We start from the raw sequence: 19,861 nt of genomic DNA, 5'->3' as shown, positions 1-19,861 counted from the left end.
AAAATTAGAATAATCTAATCATCTACTATTTAAATAAAAGAATCATTCTAATGTCTTGTACTTTATGCATATAATAGAATAGAAACATTTAAGTTTTATTAACCAAAAAAAAGAGGAATAAACAATAACACTTTATTTGATTCAGAAACTTGAGTGCTATATGCAATAATGTCATTAATGCAACAATTTAGGACAGCTCATTGACTATATAAATGGTTTAAGCCGTATCTATAGTATATACTAGAGGTTGATATTAGCAGAATATATATTAAAATAATTTAAAGGGGTTTGTAGATATTTTTTTATAAGGAATTACTGATAGAAGGTATATAGAAGAATATTCGAGATCTCTATTCCTTAATTAACCATCAGTTTCATTGGAATTTTTTCTATGTCTATCTGTGTTCTTGAGCAAAGACGAGTAGATACGGTTCAAGGTATCTTAGTTAGTTTTCCAATGAAACATTGAATTTCCATCTTATTTACTCATGATACTACCTTCTTTTTTTTTTTTTTTTTAAAAAAAAAAAAAAAAAAAAAAAAAAAAAAAAAAAAAAAAAAAAACTCTTTATGTTCAATAGTCTAGCAGTCCATTAAAATCATTTACTAATGAAGGCATCACGCTCCTGTCAAATAATTTCATCATTGACTCTTCACCAGGTAGTAATTTGTACAACCGAACATAAGGTTGGCTATTATTTTTAACCTGATCAAATCACAGATACTAACTGTTACAATGGTTATCCTAATGATCAAACTAATTCTTACTTACTTGCATCTAATTGCATACCTATTATATTTCTCTCTCTCTCTTTTCTTTTCTTTTCTTTGTCTTCAAAAAAGGTTTATAGCTCCTTTTTATAGTATATGGCTTGATTATCACGGATGTAAGATAATTAAGACTCTATACGCTCTAGCTAGTTATTTAAAAGAGTAATAGTGAAATTTATTTAAACAGGCTTTTCCTTGGAATATAGTTTTACTCCGAGGTCACTCAAGTGTGAGTACATAATATACCTCGGGATTGTAATAGATATTCAACAGTAGCAGTCTGTTACAAACAGTAGTATGTCTTGATATACTTATTAAAGAGGCATCGATACTAAATAGTTTTAGACTAAATAATACTAGTCTTTAGCTGACCTTTAACCTTATCTTTGTCGCTATCGTCGGTATTTAAATATAAGGTATATAACACGAACAATTGGATGGTATCATGTAATTTTTTTTTCTTAATTCCTTTTATTCAACAATGTCTACTGTTATTCCTACTATCAAAGTATGTATTTTTATTTATTTATTTAAATAATAACAACTAAACATATGCACAAATATCTTTCATATAACTTAGCTTAATAGCGGGTATGATTTCCCTATGATAGGTTTTGGTACTTTTGGTGGCAATGATGGTTCTGAACAAGTATACTCTGCTGCAAAAGCAGCTTTAGAAGTTGGATACAAACATTTTGATACTGCTTATATATGTAAGTCAATAATTAAAAGTATACAATGTACAATAGTACTTATGAAATATCACGTTGTTCATTCTTTAGATGAAACAGAAGAAGCTTTAGGAAAGGCAATTAAGGAAAGTAAGATTCCTCGTGAAGAGCTTTTCATCACTACAAAATTATGGCCAAATTTTCGAGAACCCCAACATGTTAGTCCTGTCTTTGAACGCTCATTAAAGAACTTGGGTACTGATTATGTTGATTTATATCTTATTCATTGGCCTATTTCTGTCGAATTCAAAGGTTATGAATTTTCTGATTGTAAAACTACTGGAGATATGAAAAACACACATGTACCTATTATTGATACATGGCGTGCTATGGAAAAGCTAGTAAAGGATGGTAAAGCTCGTTCTATTGGTGTCTCTAACTTTACTATTCCCATGCTCGAAGACTTGTTGAGTAAATGCGATATCCCTCCTGCTGTAAACCAAGTAAAGTATTTTTTTTCGAAAAAAAAAAGAAAAAAAAAAACGATATATTGAAAATGCATGTTTATTTTAGGTTGAAATACATCCTGCTCTTCCTCAAGAAGAGTTACTAGCTTATTGTAAGAGTAAGAACATTGTTCTAACTGCTTATTCTCCTCTTGGTAATCCTGGTTACAGAGGTGCTTTCAAAACAATGGAAGAGCCCATTATTTTTGAGTTAGCTAAAAAGTATAATAAAACGCCTGTTCAAATTTTACTTAATTGGGGTGTTAATCGCGGCTATGCTGTCATTCCCAAGTCTGTTACTCCTTCTCGAATCAAGGATAACTTAACTTATTTCAAAATGGAGGATGACGATATTGAGGCTGTCACTGCTCTTGGACGAAAAAATCCAATTCGTATATGGTAAGTTTAAATAAATAAAAATGAAAAGAACAAAATATATGTATACATATACTGACATTATATATATATATATATATATATATCTACAGTGACCCTAAGAATGTATTTGGCCCTGATTGTGACATTTTTGCATAAATAAATTAAACATTACTATATTTTTAATATGCTATTTTAAAAAAAGCAACATTTTTGAACTAAAGCATCACGTATATTAATCATTGTTTACTATATTCACGATATAATAAGGCAGAGCAGGCTAAAAATAATATAATGAATATAAATATATACACATATACAAAATTGTTTTGACATAAATGTCATTTTACCTGAATTTTTTTATTTCTATCACATTGGACTAACCATTCGGGTTTCACTATAGGTATGGAATGTTGAACAGCATGCTCATAATTTGTTCCACCTGGAAGTTGAGCTAATAAATGAGTTGTTTCTACGTTGACTTCATCAGACCATGATGCACCCATTTTTGATAGTAATTCCTTTAACCCTGTAATAGCTGGTTCTGGTTCCTCAAACGTACCAAATGCCACACGAATACCTGTCAAATTATCCATTTTATGTGTACGTGCATTTACTATATTTGATTTATATTCGCCAGATGTTGTTTTAATTATAATATGAAATTCGAATTCATGATCTACATCCAATCCAGATAGTTTAATAAAATTTATATCATTCGGTACATGCTTTGATTAAAAAAAAAAAAAAAAAAAAAAAAAAAAAAAAAAAAAAAAAAAAAAAAAAAAAAAAAAAAAGAGTATTAATACATGTCTACTTTTTAACTAGATAAATTTATAATATTTACTTGAGCTAGTTTTGTTCCATTTTTATAAATATCAAGTGAACGAAGTTTAGCTGTATGTAAAATAAGAGGATCCCATTCAAGAATAATTGAAGTTTGTGTGATATTTTTAGCTCGAAGAACGGGTATTTCAGGTTCATCTTCACCAAAAGTTGCTAAAATGGCATCTTGTAATTCCCAAAATTCTTTCATTTTTTTTTCTTCTTCGGAAATGTTACGGTTTACTGTAATATTTACAATACTACCAGATGAAACGCCTTTAGGAAGTAAAAGTGAAGGAAATTCAATAAGATGGTGATCTTCTGTTAGCAAGATGGCCTAAAGATTATTTTATAATGAGTTCGTATTTTGTTTATATTATGTTTTAGATTACTTGATAAGCGTATATAATATTAGGAATAAAGCAACATTACGTACCATACCGGCATCAAGCTTTCCTACAGTAAACTGAACGGAAGTCATTATACAAGTGAAAGAAAAAAAGACAAAAAATAAAATAAATTAATAATAAATAATAGACGTGATACGAGGCCAAGCAGCATAGAATTACAAATAGTCAGATTATCGGATACAATTAAATTCTGAGTTTTATTATTACTATTATCATTATTATTTTTTTTTTTTAAATTTTTTGGCAATGAGCATGTAGCGATGCAATATTGCCCGAGCCAGTTATAGAGGGGAAATAAGAATAAAAATCTTCCTAAAGGACAAGAAGGAAAAAGTAAAGAGCCGTATTTTGGAATTAAGAGAAAATATAAGGAGGAAAAAGCGAAATACAAACCAGACCAAAGGGACCGGGAAGACACACATTATTACTTGGACAACCAATTCAGCAGCTTGAGACCAGGATCAACAGAATCATGAGAAAATTTATCATGGAAGTATTACCAAGTTCATGTAGAATTGTACAAAGAATAGGCCATAAAGTATACCAGCTCGTACAATCAGAAGGACGACAAGGTTTATGTAGTGGAAGCAAGTTGAGGAGGAACGAGATGGGATCTTCGACTGAAGTAGGCATGTAGAGACAATGATGTACATGTAAGCATTCAATAGCATGTCGCTGGCTCCAATTATGAGACGGGTGAAATATACATTCTTTAGGTTTACCACTAGGTAGCCAGCCAAGTCGCCATCGAAGCACTCGACTACGTTCTGAGGTAGTCATTGGTAAGTAAAGGATGGGATCCAATTCAAGTGCTGAAGTCTGCAGTATTCACACTTCAAATTCAGACGATGTTAGACTTTTTTTTGGATGAATTAAAATTAATTTTTAGACAAAAAAGAAATCATTTTTGGACGAAAAAACAGTGCTTTTCAGATGCTTACCTGAAAAAATCTAAATCCCTAAAATGGAAGCCGTGTTTACTACGGTGATTGATGGCAATAAAAAAAAAATAAAATAAAAAAATTGATCAAGTTGATCTACTGGGGAGGAACATAGAAGTGTGATGGAATGTAAATAAAAATAGAAGATAAAATAAAAAGAGAAAAGAGAACAAAAGGAAGTATAGTTTGAGACTGTTTTTATTCAATAAAAATAAAGAATGTTAAAAGAAAGTTAAAGAAGAAGTTAAAGATTATTTTGTGTCTAAACAACTGCTTGTATTTATATTAATGAATCCTGAATCAAAGAAATAGAAATAACCGTCAAAGAACATGAGTCATGAAACAGTGTTAGTATTCGTATATACGTCTTGTTGATTCAAGAGACTGATCTATGGATTATCTATTGGGTGTTATAATGATCTGATCAAGTTTTAAATAAAAAATTTATTGTTTAATCTGAGTATATGTTCCTGATATCTTTTATGTTTTATTTTATTGGATCAAAGACGACCTGAATCCTTTATCAAGGTTATAAAAATAAATATTTAGAAATGATACGATGTCTTATAATTGATACATCTAGACAATTGGATGTCAATAAGTTTTATATTATTTACAAGATGTTATATACAGAGTTTTATTTCATATTCAGGCTTATATTTTATCCTGTATTATGTAATTCATCTATTATAATATTACTCATGATTATATCCAGAGCTTGTTCTATAACAAGAAGGACGATCGTAGCCATTCTAGATGTATGACGAAATGAGCGACATATTCTTAGCAGCATTATGATCCCTTTGCCACTGTTATGATTGTAGTCGTATTTACAACTAAGTTAATAGAAATAAACCATCATTTATTACATAATGAAGAGGTTATTTATATAAAGCTAGTGTATTGTACTTTACAGCATAATATTCATTCTACATTCAGTTTTAATAGTAGTCATTGCTAGAATGTTCGAGCAATAATAATAATTATATACATTATTCAAACAGAGTTATGACTGGTGTATTCAATTACATAATTATTCATGAGTCATACATATCATGTACACATTGATAATGTTGAATATTGTTGTGGTTTAGGTAAGTTTAGATAATCAAATAGAAGTAAAAGAAATAAAAAGAAAATAAAATAAAAAGAAAATAAGACAGAAGAAGTACCTTGAGACTTGTCAATAAGTTTATTAAGAGTTAATTCAATACAAGTATTGTTCTTAGTTATAAGTTATAAAAATAAGGGTGAATAATGTAAGAGTGTTTATATCTTTTGTGAATAAGGATGATGAGTAATAAGAGGATAAAAATATAACAAATTGTATTTGATAATATAATTATAGATTCATGTCTTTAGTATATATTTATTTTTATAACTAATACGTGTATTCTGAGTAGAATCAATTATTACGCGTATTTGTATTATTCTTAGTTTACCCCAGTTTAACTTGTATAAAGTTATTTTTATAAATTAATATTCAGCAGAACAATAATAGAAGAAAGTATATTTTTAGATGTAGGACTTTTTATTAATTAGTTATTTTTCTATACAAGGGTAAATATACTAAATATGTTTATAGAGAGAATTATTATACAAATGCACTATATATTCTATTATGACTATTTATCTTATTGAATTAAGTTATAAATCTTACAACCATGCGTGATTAATATTCTTTTTCAATTACCTCAGCGGCGATCGTAGTACTCAATGTACACAATCAATTCGCTATCAAAAGAAAAGCTTTCGTTGTTATTAAAGATGTTAAGAAAAATAAAATATTTATAATAATTATATAAACAAACCGAAGAAGTAGTCCCAAGTCACGTGACCGCTTAATTTCAATAAGTAATATAATAATTATTAAAAATTTTTTTTCAAGTCATTCTTCGGTAGTATAGTGGTGAGTATCCCCGCCTGTCACGCGGGAGACCGGGGTTCAATTCCCCGCCGGAGAGTTTTTACTTTGTTGTCATGTTTATTATTTTTGCCATGCTCTTTATGTCAATACAACTTTAGTTTCAATTTATTATTATGAAATCTATCGAGTGCCAATGATTACATAGACCATATTCTGATCTTTATTAATTATAAGAGAAAGAAGTGTATTTTACATTTATAATATTATATTATTGCTTACTTGTGATACCATTGCAATATTGTCGTATCTGTATAACATTGCTGCAAAAAAAAAAAGAAAAACATATATGCTAGCAACAAAACTAAAGCATAAATAAAAGGACCTTCTTTCGCAAATTCTACAATATTTATAACTCCATGTTATTTTAATATTTTGAACCTAAAGTTTTAATAAGAAACGACACTTGTAAATATAATAAAAAAATAAAATAAAGTACACTCTTCTTTTCATTCATAAATTAATAGCTTTATATAATAACTGTTTTAGATAGTAGAAAGATAATATTACTACTGATGTATCAAATACGGTAATATATTTAAATTAGTATTCTTTATTGATTTGTATTTATCTTCTTCTTCAAGCTATATGAAAGATATTGTATCTAACTTAATTATCTTTTATTAAACTTAGTTTATCAAAAATGATATAAATTTATGGATGATGTGTAAAGTTGTATTATTACAAATTCTATAGAATGAAAGAGATGATTAAGTTCGTAAAGAACCCCACACATAACTAACCAAAGAATAAATTGAGGAAGAATATCAAAATATGCACGTGTTTAATGTATATAAAGCTGATTCAAAAGAAAGGAAAAGAGCTTATTAGTTCTAAGTATTTAAATACGATAGCGCGTTATGATACAGTATATAATATGCTACTATGTGAACAGTTTTATAGAGTGCTTGGGATAGTAAGTTAAATTACCACCAAGTAATCATTAAAGTTACTGATGGATACTTCAACAAAAGACATGAAAAGCTAATGAGCAAATGTATTCAAGACAGTAATATTATTGTTCTCGATGAAAGAGTACAGAAAGGCGACCTTGACCACCTAATATTTTATAAGAGTTTTAATGATTATTATTATTATTATTATTATTTTTTTGGACAGTATTGCCATAGTAACCCACAACTTTTACAAACTAAGGCGCCAAGACAATTTGCTATTTCAGGTGTAAATTTCATTGCAAAATTAATTGACAGGTATATTTAATATATATAAAGAAGCAACAAATATTACTCTGAAAGTTTTGTATCCATCTACAATCAGCACGCATATGTATTTAATAAAGAATAAGGATACAGTGCAGTAATCATTTACTTTGAATAGATGAGAAAGATACATATTTTACTACGTTCTAAAATATGCCCACTTTGGTCAGATTTTTTGCATTTGATTGCTAACATAGAGTATTATTCTCTTAAATGATATTGTAAATCATCTTCTTACATATTATTGGCTTCTTTTTTGAACAAAACAGAATTAAAAAGGAAAAGTAACAAAATAAGATTAGTATCCTTGTTATTTCAAAGGCCCCCCTTTTTTCTTTTAAGGAGTAGGTGAGAAATATTTTTCTTTAAATATTATTAAGCAAGCTAATATAGTTGGCTAATATGGATGTATATTATGACAGTTCAAGAAAATAAGAATATTTTTTTTAACACCACACATAAATGTGCAACTTTAATTATTCTTAGTCTTATAACTATAAAAAAAAATTGAATAACAGAAAGTTGATAACTTTTCCTTTATAGTTTTCTTTATATTTCATAATTCCCAAATTATAATAATGGAAGGTAGTTCACAGCAAATCATCAAACTTAAATTAAATGCAAACACTTCTACTGGAGATTTCACTCGTCGAAAGAATTGGTCACAAAGTATTTTAGAATCTTTAAGAGATGTCGTTCATGTTTTAAATGATGATCTTCGAGTTCTTTATTGCTCCACAGCCTCCAGTGAATTCCTCGGTTATAAACCGTCTGAATTAATCAATAGGACATTTACAGAATTCCTTCATGTAGATGATATAGATATTTTTATGAGAGAGTTTAGAGCTGCCAAAAATTCTGTACAAGTTCTTCGATGTTGCTATCGTTTTCTAAGAAAGGATGGTAAATATACTACTTTGGAAACAAGAGGTCACTTTTACAAAAACTCTTTCTTTGGTAGTGCTCGAAAAATCCCTACTGAAACATCTCAATCGATTGATTTATTTCTTGATCTTAAAATGGAAAATGAATTATTAAAAAAGAAACTTACTCAGCTTAAACAGCAGCATGACGATATTGAATGTAGTAAAAATAATAGTAGTGCAGATTCTAGTAACACTTCATTGGAAGAAGGAAATAAAAAATCCAGTGATTACTTTGATGACTTTCTTACAACTATGGATAATCCACCTAATGTGTACACACAGGGCGTCAGCTCTTCGTATGACATAAATAAAAGTCTAGCATTGTTCACTGGTTTAAGATATGATTTGGGTGAACGTTCCGTTGGTATTTCATTAGGCCTAGAAAATAGCGATTTGAGAACAATCGGAATGGAAGAACTTTTATCATATCCTACTATAGTTCATAATATCGAAACTGCTTCATCCAATGAGAACCAGTCCTCTTCTAAACAGGGAAAAAAGGTATAGATGAGTATTTTTCTTTTTTAATACTAATTTCTTTTTTAACAAATAGCAACGCACTAATAATTTCAACAATATGAAAATATGCACTGACTGTGGAACAACTGAGGCGCCAGAATGGAGAAGAGGACCTAATGGACCAAAAACGTCTGTTTTTTTTTTCAGGTTTAATAAACCATTTTTATTAATTTGATTATTTATAGGCTTTGTAATGCTTGCGGTCTACGTTGGTCTAAAATACAAAAAAAAGTTGAACAAAATGAAGTTAAATAAGAGAAACAAACATAAAGTTTTATAATATTGAACAATGTAAAAATTACCTAATGAATAGATTAACAATAAGATTTTTTTTACAATTCTAAATAAAATAATTCTTCTTAATTGTGTAATAATTTGAATTATAGTCTCTGCTAACTTTTCGATTTAAAGTATTTACTTCGAATTAAATTGAAAATACCACTTGATCAAATAGGATATCTTTTAACAGTTTTCACAGCAAGTAAAAAGCAAATTAGCTATCGTCTTCTGTACTAAGCAAATATGTACTTATGAACTGCATAATGCTCTCTGTAATACAATAGTTACTGACTTCCCTCCTTCATATTCTATTAATGAACTTCATGCACTTCTAGATACTTATCTAGTAATATTAATCAACTATCTTCTCTTCTACAATAGCAAACTTTCCATTTGCCATCTCAACTTGCTGACGTCCAATATAAGATCCAAAATCTGAAAAGTTTACTCCAAAATCAAAATATTGAGAATAACTTAGTTTCCCTAAACCCTCATTCAAGCTGTCCCTACTCTCACACAGCCTACACTCATTTCAACTGAGAATTCAACTCTTCCCCCCTCCCTCCTTTGGTGTGACTCCACCAAAGGCACCCACGTTAAAAATTCCTTCTCTCGTAGTAAGCATAGGAGGAGAGCTCGTAAAGCGGAACCGACTGTTTGCTTCTTCCAACCCCCATTATATAAGCAAGACTTTATATTTATCTACTTCCCCATTAAAATTCACCTTCCCTGGTTCAATTTATATCAACCTCAAAAAACTAGGTATCAAAAACGCATGCATAATAGATATACGCTACCACCTCACTAACACAGTCTCTATCTAATTCATTTATAATATATACTTGAATTCAAAAATCAATTAACTAAATTCAATATCTTCCATATTACGAATTTCAATCCTTGCAATAAAGGCGACTACCTTCAAGACCCCAGATTTGTCAACTTGTATATTCAAAATGAATAAAGACAACGAAGCTATCAGAATATAACATGAAAACTCATTGAGAGTTCTTTCCAAACTTCAGACCCTCATTCAAGACACAGTTGAAATATCTTTCCTTGAAAATGATGGGAAAGTTTCCATAAACCCGTACCAACTCCTACTTGGACAAAATAGTTTCTTTTCTTCTCTACTCATATTTAAAATTACTTTTTTCTTTCCCCCTTTTGCTTTTTTACTTCTTGTTTTTTGAAAGAATATTTTTTTTATCTTTTTGAACTGGCCCGGATAATGCAGTAAGTTTTATTACTATGTCGTTATTTGGGTCATTTTAATTTATTTTATAATAATTTGAAAACCCGCATTTTTTTTTATCAATATAAGGGTCCTTTTTTTTTCTTTTTTAGTATTTCCAGTTTTCTTTTATTCCAATTATTTTCGTGTTGAATAGAATATTATGAGTGCTATTTATCGTTTGCAATGCAAAACTCAATCATACGATTGGGGTAAATTAGGCGATGTCTCTAAGGTTGCAGCTTATGCAAAGGCATCTGGTACTGATGTCAATAATGAAAAACCTTATGCTGAACTCTGGATGGGCACTCATCCTAATGCACCTTCTATTGTTATGGATAGCAAAAATACAACTCTTCAGCAACTCATTAAAGACAATGTTGAACTTAGCACTAAGCCTGTTTATGACCAGTACAACGGCGATTTACCTTTCCTTTTCAAGATTCTTTCCATTCGTAAAGCTTTGTCCATTCAAGCTCATCCTGACAAAACTTTAGGTGCTCGTCTCTTTAAAGAGTATCCTCAAAATTATAAAGATCCTAATCATAAAGTAAGCTTTCCCCCCCACCTTATCCATCTCTTTTCTCTTTGACATATTATAGTTAAAACAAAACAAGTTCAATATAATTTAATATAACTTTTTTTCTTTTTCAGCCTGAAATGGCAGTTGCTCTCACACCCTTTGAAGCACTTTGTGGCTTCCGTCCCTTGAATGAAATTGCCAAGCATATGGAAATATATCCTGAATTATCCGAATTATTAGGACAAGATATTTCCGAGGAGTTCTTAACAGTCGTAAAAGATACCGGTAACTCTATTTCCGAGGAAGATATTGCTCACAACAAATCTATTCTTAAAAAAGTATTCTCTGCCCTTATGCATAGCTCTCAAAATAATGTTACACAATTATTAGCTAAATTGATTAATCGTCTTAAAGAGTCAAATGCGAATGATACTGTTTCCCAATTACTTATTAGATTAGATCAACAATATCCTGGTGGTGATGTTGGCGTCTTTTCATGTTTGATGCTGAATTATGTTTCCATGGAACCAGGACAAGCTATTTTCTTAGGTGCTAATGAACCTCACGCTTATTTATCTGGAGGTAATAATGTTTTATTAGTACACTACTAAACATTTTGTTTATTTTTAATACTTTTTTCTTTTTCCTTTTTATTAGATTGTGTTGAGTGTATGGCTACAAGTGATAATGTTGTGCGTGCTGGCTTAACTCCCAAATTTAAAGATGTGGACGTTTTAGTTGACATGCTTACTTACCGTTATGGCTCCGCGGAATCACAGAAAATGTCGCCTATTAAATTTGCTGATCATTCTCTTCTTTATGACCCCCCTATTGAAGAATTTTCTGTTATCTGGACAAAGATGGACGCGGATAAAACTGAAAAACACAACCCTATTGAAGGCCCTAGCATCCTTATTGTTACGTCCGGTAGCGGTAAGATGAGTAATGATAAAGATTCTAATTCTTATGAACTTAAAGAGGGTTATGTTTACTTTGTGGGTGCAAATACTCCTTTAATTGCTCAATCTGACAAATCTGGTTTAGAATTTTATAGAGCCTATTCCCTTACTACAAACAATAACTAAAAAAAAAAACATCGCGTATTTTAATTATTCTTCTATCATATTCAATAAAAAAAAAAACTATTCTTCATCCTATTTAATATTGATTAGAATAAGGGTCCGATCAGGGATAAAAAATACACCCTTTTTTTTTAAATTTCAGTTAGGCGGGAAATTCTGGTACAATTAAAAAAGAAAAAATGACCAATGAGCACGTATTTTATAGAATTACTGAATCAGTTCAAAAATAATGATAAAAGGTAGATGAACACCTTTTTAGGACAAAAGGTGAAAAAAAAGAAAAAAAGAAAGACGATTGACTTTAGTTAAATTGGTTGTTTATTTGAATATTTTTCAGATAGCCTAAAAAAGTATTCAATAGTATCCTGAAGGGCTGCCTCATATGCTTCAATAATTTCTGTAATCAAAGCTTCCGTATCTTCCAAAGGATGGCGTCTAATATTGAATTTTACTACAGACCAAAATTTTTCAATAGGATTAAGTTACGATAAGCAAGAAGTAAGGGTAAATATGAACATTACTTCGCTTTATGATTGACAGATGAACAACTCTAGGAACGTGTATGGAAGTACTGTCCTTGATATTCAATGTATCGATGATAAAGTGCACGTAATGAGCACCAGTGGCTCACTTAGACGCTGGTATTTCTATCTTTGTGTACTTTATACTTAATTGTTCTATATACCTTTCTTTTCTTAATATTTCTAGGCCCCCGCATAGACACGTTTATAACACCAACAGAAGGTATCACCCCCTCCCAATACAGTATGTGAAAGAGTTTTTGTTGAAGAAGTTTCAACGATAGCAGGTTCATTGCATCTCAATCAAGATTTTCTTCTAATCCTAATTCAACCAAGGACACGCAATTTTTGGAGGTAGTTCATGTTGGACAGAAATAGCATCTTATGTAATTACTTGAACAAGTCATTTTAATAGTTATAGATATGTTTCTATTACTTTTTAAAATACTACTATAATTTAATCTATTTTGCTTGAGAAGTATAGAATGTCTGTTTACATGATTGGCGATATATCTGCGTATCTAGTTAGTGATGTGGCTATTAGAGTAGCTACTTGGTTAACTATTAGCTAAGATTGTATAAGAATCTTGTTTATATATATGCATATACATATATTATAAAGCATTATGGTCATGGAAAAAAAAACATATAATTCGACGTTTACGTGGACATATTTAAAACGACATTTCAGCAACACTTGGTCCAGACTCATTCTTAAATACTGATTTTTGTAAGTACTTAACTCGTTAAAAAAGTATATAATAAATATTTCAATATGGAGACTAAATTTTAGCAATATTGTTTCTGTTTGAAAACCGTTGTGCAATCTAGAAAATGGAATCGATTTACGGAAAATTTCTGTTTTAATTCAATTTATTGAATATATAAAATACGAAGTATTACATTAAAACTAACTATGCCTTATTTATATCATCTTCTTCAGAAACACTTTTATCAACATTTTGTATAATAATGTTTTCTTTGTAAATAATTTTTTATTTAAATTTACACATTGCAGAGAGGTGGGACAAGATTGGACCGGAATAAACGGTAGTGCAAAGAAAAGATCAATGTTGACAATTTTGAGTTGAAGTAAAGAGTGCGCTTTTATGGAAATTGCTATTTGAGTAATGGTGTTGGATATAACTTAGAAGGGTTTGAAAGTGGCTTGATTGATGACCAAGTTCCAGTAAGCTTTCCAGTTTTGCCACTGACCAATTGCCAGGACAATGAAAAGTTTGGAGACAAAGCATTCTGAAAAGGGCTGAAAAACTTATATAGATATCGGAGGAGAAAAAGTTGAGGATTTCAATCCATATACTCCATTTAGATGGGCAATGAACAATAAAATGAGCAACAGAATCTCTTCAAGAGTTACAAAGGCTATGAATTGGGTTAGGGACTTGACCAATTCGATAGATTTCTGTTCTGATGGGCAATTTTTTATTTAGTACACGAAACTACAATGTTCTTGCTTATAGAGATATCGCAGCTTTCCAAAATGACTTGAAGTTAGATTTATTAATAGACACTCTACCAAAAGTTGTGCTTGGATAACCATGATTACAGTACTTCCGGGGATTAAATCGTTGCCATATATCAACGATTTTCAACTGAACTAAGAGCGAGTCTAAAGCAGTGGAAGAGGGAGTTGATTGATCTTCAGTAACATCCTAAGTTATATATTTCCATAGGGAGTTCAGGAGTTTGATCGTTTGTCTCTCGAGAATATCCATATACAGTCATTACAGGAGGCGAGATAGTATACTATATTCATGTCGCACCTTCAGGCGTAAGTGGCAAGTATTGGCGTCGAATATGAAGAAAGTAGAAGCGGAAAGCCTAGGGTAATGATGCAACCAATGTATGTTTAGGTGGTACTATTTGGAGAAGATTGGGAAGGAGGATTTCATCCAGTTGAAAGTTGAGCCCCAGCTGATCAAAAGCTGCAAACAAACTAGCAACAATGGATGGTGGATGGAGCATCAAATGGTGACGGAGATGTTTAGAGAAGAATGGTAGCAGTAAGTTGGCTTTATCGGATGATATGATACGGAGATGGTTAGTCAAGAAATCCTTCATATGTACCGGGTGAAGTGTTTTGTCATGAGCTGACTTATAATGTCATGTTTCTTGATTAAACATGTGGATCATAAATTTATTCAAGGAATTCTATCTAAATTTTCCTGAAACTTTCTTTATCCACTTCATCAAATACTATTAAAACTTCTAGCACTTCATTATCTTTAACATATCTTATTCGATCGTAACTAACACTTTTCCGATTCACATCTTATCTCAGGCCTTTTTAACAAATTTTATAAATACCTATCAATTTAAATTCATAAATAAGATTATTGACTTTAGAACTATTGTTCAGTCTCGTTGACGTTTTTTTTTTTTTTTTTTGTCTTTTCATTATTTTTATTTTATTATATTTTTTATTTGGTATTTTACAAGAAACATCACACCTACTGTTTCTCCTTCGGTATTTTTGTTTTAAGCGACTGTCTTTTTCCTCTCATGGCCTGCGTTATTCTTCTCGAACTCTTCTACTTCTATGGCATCGGATTCTAGTCCATCTTCGTGCTCCTCATCCAAGCTTGACTCTTCCATTTTGTCATCGTCAGACGGTTTAGAGTCGAAATCCTCGGTGGCGCTACTTTCTACCTCAAACTCACCTTTGTGGTCGATCTTTTCCAATCGCTTGTCTAATTGCCGAGTGATTGAATCGAAATCTCCCTTTGAGAAGGAGGGCAGTCACTTCTCTCTCTTATTCCTCCGGCTAGGTATCATAGGTTATTTCCTGGGACATTCGAAGGATCGGTGTCCAAACTGGTGATATCCGTAACATACCATACGAGCCTTAGATTTTTCACAATCAAACTTCATGTGCTATGTTTGGTGACAGTAACGACACCAAGTGGGCATATCGTCCCAAGTGGCACGAAATATTTCATTTTTGTCTTCATATCTGTTATAGAACAAGCTCTGGATATAAGCATAAGTAATATTATAGTAGATGAATTACATGATAAAGAGTAAACTATAAGCCTGAATATGAAATAAAACTCTGTATATAACATGTATATAACATCTTGTAAATAATATAAAACTTATGGACATCCAATCGTCAAGGTGTATCAATTATAAGGCATCGTATCATTTCTACATATTTATTTTTATAATAACTTTTTTTTTAAAACTTAATCAGATCATTATAACACCCAATAGATAATCCATAGATCAGTCTCTTGAATCAACAAGATGTATATTCGAATACTAACACTGTTTCATGACTCATGTTCTTTGACGGTTATTTTTTATTCCTTTGATTCAGGATTCATTAGTATAAATACAACCAGTTGTGTAGACACGAAATAATCTTTATATCATTCTTTTTACATTGAATAAACAAGTCTCAAACCAAACTTTCCTTTGTTCTCTTTCTCTTTCTCTTTTTAATTTATTTTTAATTTATTTTTAATTTATTTTTATTTATCTTTATTATATTACGTTCCATCACAACACTAACGAACATTGTGATCTAATATCTGGAATTGGGAAGATACCAAACCTGCCTCCTCTTTTGGGACCGCGAGAACTGCATATCCGGCTCCTATGAAAAAACCTGTAGTAGCTTTCGTGTTTATACCTACATCCAAAAGATGACCATAAAATGTCAAGCTCTTCTTTAGATCTTCGAGAACTGTTTCCTTAAACAGCATTGGTAAATGAGACAATTTAACCATTATCATCTTGCCTGTGTCATCCACTGCCCTGCAGGGCGTAATTCGTATTTTTTATTCGTTGAAGACTACTCTATTTTTTAAAATATCGTTACTATCCTTCTCCTTCTCGAGATAAAGTTGTAGATATCGAGTGGATCCATCTCTAAGGATTGTACAGGCGTACATGTTGGAGTATTGATCCTTAAGCTCCTGCATACACTGAAAATTGGTGAACTCAGACTTGACTTAGATAATCTAACATAAAGGCGTTTGGAGATCTTGATGCCCTGTATACTCTGGATTGAACCTCCTTCAGTGGAGAGTCTAAATTTCTGTCAGGTTCGGTGATGTCTTGGTGCATTAGGGATACAAGCTGTTTTGCAGATACTATTTGAGCATAGGATTGTGATATAGGGGTCGTTTAAGGCTTTGGAGTTGAATCAAACTCTGCCACCGACAAAAAGTGTTGAGAATTGGAAAGACCTATGTATAATTATATGCTCCCTATCTTTTGATAATTTAAAAAAAATAAAAAGCGTGCTTTTTTGAAGTGAACGAAATATTATCAACACCGACAGTAAAATGACATTTGTTCCTCTCCTTGATTTAAACATTGAAACTATGTTCAATTCCATCGCCAAATAGTCATTTCTATGATTATCTTCATCATCATTATTACCTTTCTGTCTTTCTTACATTTTTTATCTTCTATCAAAATACGAAGCAAACTCATGCATAGCGATCATAAAAAAACTGACGCAACAGAAAAATCAGAGGTGCGTCAAAGAAACCTAGTGTGCGTGTGACTGCCCTAAATTTATTTTGATATTAAAACGCGCGTCGTTTGTTTTATTCTTATTCTTTTTCTACTTATTTTTTCTTAACCATTTGCCACTAAAAGCTAAGTCGTCTAAGTAGTGTCATCTTCTTAATGCGCATCTTTATGGTATTTGGTTTGCTAATGGTCACTAAAAGCTAAGTCGCCTAGGTAGTGTCATCTTCTTAACGCGCATCTTTATGATCGTTGGCCTTTTTTTTGGGAGTAAAAATGTCTCCACCTTCACGTGGTTACTCCTGTTACTAGAGCTATTTTTTATTGCTTGAAACTGAGAGAGACATTCCTTTAGGTTTATAATAAATAATATACAGTTTAAATTTAAATAAAATATATTAAAAATTTCCTCGTTTGAAAAAAACAAAACAAAACAAACTACATTATTGCTTTATTTTTTTTTCTTTTTAAAAAAAAGGCTTTGGCTAGGCTAAAATCTTGTATACTCAATAATATCATTGATTCTATAAAGTAATCTGCCTGGAAAGAAGGTATAAGGCGTTGACCATATTAAAATTAAAACGATTGCACCAATTGCTGATGTGATTGCTTCAGTCCTACTATCCATTTTTCAACTTTGTTGGCGTTTGTCGTATACACCACCATCTTGGAGAATCACCCAAGTCATACTCATTTATAAATAAAAGTTTTGCATTAGATTCAGGTAACTTGGGTCTGATTAGCTTGATGTCTGTTTTCGAATAATCTTTGAAAATACATTTACTATCCTCTAGTCTCTAGTACTTCTACTTTAGATGTTGCTCATGGAGGTTTTCGTGAATTTCGTAGTTCACTAAACCAAGTATTTTGTCCATCAAAAATCTGTACTATCCTACACTAAGATTACCATTTTACGCTAACTCTAGCTTTTCTTGATATTAAATCCGCCTATGACACTGTTGACTGTCCCTATATTTGACATAAATTGCAATTAGCCTTATTACCTTCTAATTTTTTTTTTTTTCGATGATGTCCATATTGAAGTATTGTTAAATAGCACCACCTCCTGCCGCTTTTCATCTGTTATAGGTATTCTTCAGGGATCAATTCTCTCGCCATTTCTTTACTCCGTATATATAAATGAGCTACCAGCTCTACTATGACGATAACCTACTGATGCTCCAGAAGTAAACGACATTGTTTCGTTAGTTGCCCTAATTACATCGTTATTGTACGTTGATAATGTCGTACTAATAGTAGTACCTGAGCAGATGCCGTCTCTACCACAACTCTGCGAAGACCGTAGTTAACGTTTAGGCTATCGATATAATCTTCTCAAGTGTGTTGTTGTTATTCTTTCAATTGTTGATCACATTTACAAATTATTTGGTATACCTTTACCCCGCACATATTTCTTTTCATATCTTGGTATTCCAATTAAACTGACTAGGTGGTTTTCTTGATTTTTAGCACTCACTCAACAGAATGTTAACAGGGCAACAAAGACAATGAACCAAATCGCTACTATTGGTGTCAATTCCAAAGGTTTTGATCGCTTACTTTCTATGCGCTTCTACATTCAAATGGTAGAATATCAATTGGAATACAGACTTGCGATTAGTATTTTTGAATAACAACCATATCAAGAAAATTGGAATTCTGTCAGAATGATTATGCTCGCTGTATATTTGGTGGCTCATCCCAATCCTTAACCAAAGTGATGCTTTATCTTGTTCAACAGCCATTGATGGCAGATTAAATCTCAATTTTACAGGCAAAAATTTTTCTTCATTCACTGGAGTTACTTGAAAGCACTTTATTACAACATCTATTGCCGCATATTTAGGCCTCTGCCAGACATTCACACTGGTATAAACTCAAAAAGTGACCCCTCAGACATTTATGTGCTCTTGTATTCAATATCCTAGATCATCATGCTTTTAAGCAGTTTTGTCAACAATTTTTTTTATAAAATAGTTTTGATTGTCTTTGCAATAATATCAATTCCAAACTGATCTTAGTCTACTGCCCTTCTTTGGAGCAAGGATCTAATACTTTGATTATTAATGACTTATAACAATCATAGTCAAGTCTTTCGTTAGCGTCTTGGTTAGCTTCTTGGTGGTGTTTCTCAGCCGTATCCTTATCATTCATATAATAACTTTACTCCGTGAATACTCAGATCAATGTCTTTATATGTACAGTTGACTTAATATACCATCAACTATTGCTAATCCGATTTCCTTTTTCCTCAATCAACTACCTCTGAAGAAACCAAAGTCCCTGCAATTAACTTTTCTTTGGTTAGTTTGTTGGCCAATGATCTATATTATTTTACATGAAATGGGATTATCTGTTTTATCAAACACTTCATTCTCCTTCTCCTCCTGTTAATCCTGGTATCAAGTTAATGTATTGGTTATCCTTGTAATAGACTAGTGTATTTACACTGTTTCTGGATTTCTTCTTTTCTTCTCTTGGCCCCTAAGATTTTTTTATTACCTTCTCTCTCTCTTTTTTTTTTTTTTTTTTTTTTTTTTTTTTTTTTTTTGGGACTAACTAGGGCAATACAGTATAATAAAATTGCTACGTGCTCATTGGTCATTTTTATTTTTATTTTCAAATGAATAA

At 31.2% G+C, this 19,861-nt stretch overlaps 8 protein-coding genes and 1 non-coding gene across 9 annotated transcripts; 4 read left to right on the top strand and 5 right to left on the bottom strand.

The window, feature by feature from the left end:
• Positions 1-1,199: 1,199 nt before the first annotated feature.
• On the top strand, positions 1,200-2,555 carry BX663DRAFT_312081 (NADP-dependent oxidoreductase domain-containing protein). The gene is made up of 5 exons (XM_051522067.1): positions 1,200-1,279; positions 1,352-1,484; positions 1,554-1,945; positions 2,016-2,347; positions 2,437-2,555. The coding sequence occupies exons 1-5, from the start codon at positions 1,253-1,255 to the stop codon at positions 2,480-2,482; spliced, it is 930 nt and encodes a 309-aa protein (XP_051385123.1). The 5' UTR covers positions 1,200-1,252; the 3' UTR covers positions 2,483-2,555.
• A 3-nt stretch (positions 2,556-2,558) lies between these two features.
• BX663DRAFT_529980 (uncharacterized protein) lies at positions 2,559-3,359 on the bottom strand (the record flags this gene model as incomplete). Its single annotated transcript, XM_051530285.1, has 3 exons — positions 2,559-2,603; positions 2,674-3,051; positions 3,171-3,359. 3 exons carry the CDS (start codon positions 3,357-3,359, stop codon positions 2,559-2,561), a joined length of 612 nt encoding a protein of 203 aa, XP_051385122.1.
• Positions 3,360-6,391: 3,032 nt separating this feature from the next.
• On the top strand, positions 6,392-6,463 carry BX663DRAFT_t51. Its single transcript has one exon. It is a non-coding gene; the product is annotated as a tRNA-Asp (tRNA).
• A 1,507-nt stretch (positions 6,464-7,970) lies between these two features.
• On the top strand, positions 7,971-9,462 carry BX663DRAFT_541374 (uncharacterized protein). The gene is made up of 4 exons (XM_051530775.1): positions 7,971-7,991; positions 8,066-9,070; positions 9,123-9,217; positions 9,274-9,462. Exons 2-4 carry the CDS (start codon positions 8,222-8,224, stop codon positions 9,341-9,343), a joined length of 1,014 nt encoding a protein of 337 aa, XP_051385121.1. The 5' UTR covers positions 7,971-7,991; positions 8,066-8,221; the 3' UTR covers positions 9,344-9,462.
• A 1,302-nt stretch (positions 9,463-10,764) lies between these two features.
• Positions 10,765-12,209, top strand: BX663DRAFT_484451 (phosphomannose isomerase type I; the record flags this gene model as incomplete). Its single annotated transcript, XM_051524556.1, has 3 exons — positions 10,765-11,151; positions 11,256-11,706; positions 11,782-12,209. 3 exons carry the CDS (start codon positions 10,765-10,767, stop codon positions 12,207-12,209), a joined length of 1,266 nt encoding a protein of 421 aa, XP_051385120.1.
• Positions 12,210-13,794: 1,585 nt separating this feature from the next.
• Positions 13,795-14,091, bottom strand: BX663DRAFT_430064 (uncharacterized protein; the record flags this gene model as incomplete). Its single annotated transcript, XM_051522775.1, has 1 exon — positions 13,795-14,091. A coding segment is annotated over one exon (297 nt), but the record flags the coding sequence as incomplete, so codon positions are not given.
• A 215-nt stretch (positions 14,092-14,306) lies between these two features.
• On the bottom strand, positions 14,307-15,029 carry BX663DRAFT_312037 (uncharacterized protein). The gene has a single exon (XM_051522066.1). The coding sequence runs from the start codon at positions 14,807-14,809 to the stop codon at positions 14,570-14,572; it is 240 nt and encodes a 79-aa protein (XP_051385118.1). The 5' UTR covers positions 14,810-15,029; the 3' UTR covers positions 14,307-14,569.
• Positions 15,030-15,128: 99 nt separating this feature from the next.
• On the bottom strand, positions 15,129-15,619 carry BX663DRAFT_559352 (uncharacterized protein; the record flags this gene model as incomplete). Its single annotated transcript, XM_051531846.1, has 2 exons — positions 15,129-15,469; positions 15,584-15,619. The coding sequence occupies 2 exons, from the start codon at positions 15,617-15,619 to the stop codon at positions 15,227-15,229; spliced, it is 279 nt and encodes a 92-aa protein (XP_051385117.1). The 3' UTR covers positions 15,129-15,226.
• Positions 15,620-16,146: 527 nt separating this feature from the next.
• BX663DRAFT_585326 (uncharacterized protein) lies at positions 16,147-16,819 on the bottom strand. The gene has a single exon (XM_051532234.1). The coding sequence runs from the start codon at positions 16,483-16,485 to the stop codon at positions 16,258-16,260; it is 228 nt and encodes a 75-aa protein (XP_051385116.1). The 5' UTR covers positions 16,486-16,819; the 3' UTR covers positions 16,147-16,257.
• Between the last annotated feature and the right edge of the window lie 3,042 nt (positions 16,820-19,861).

The sequence above is a fragment of the Cokeromyces recurvatus genome (genome assembly GCF_025118155.1).
Source record: "Cokeromyces recurvatus strain NRRL 2243 chromosome Unknown BX663scaffold_6, whole genome shotgun sequence".
NCBI lineage: Eukaryota > Fungi > Mucoromycota > Mucoromycetes > Mucorales > Mucoraceae > Cokeromyces > Cokeromyces recurvatus.
Note: the sequence above shows the minus strand (reverse complement) of the source record. Positions and strands in the feature narration are given on the sequence as shown.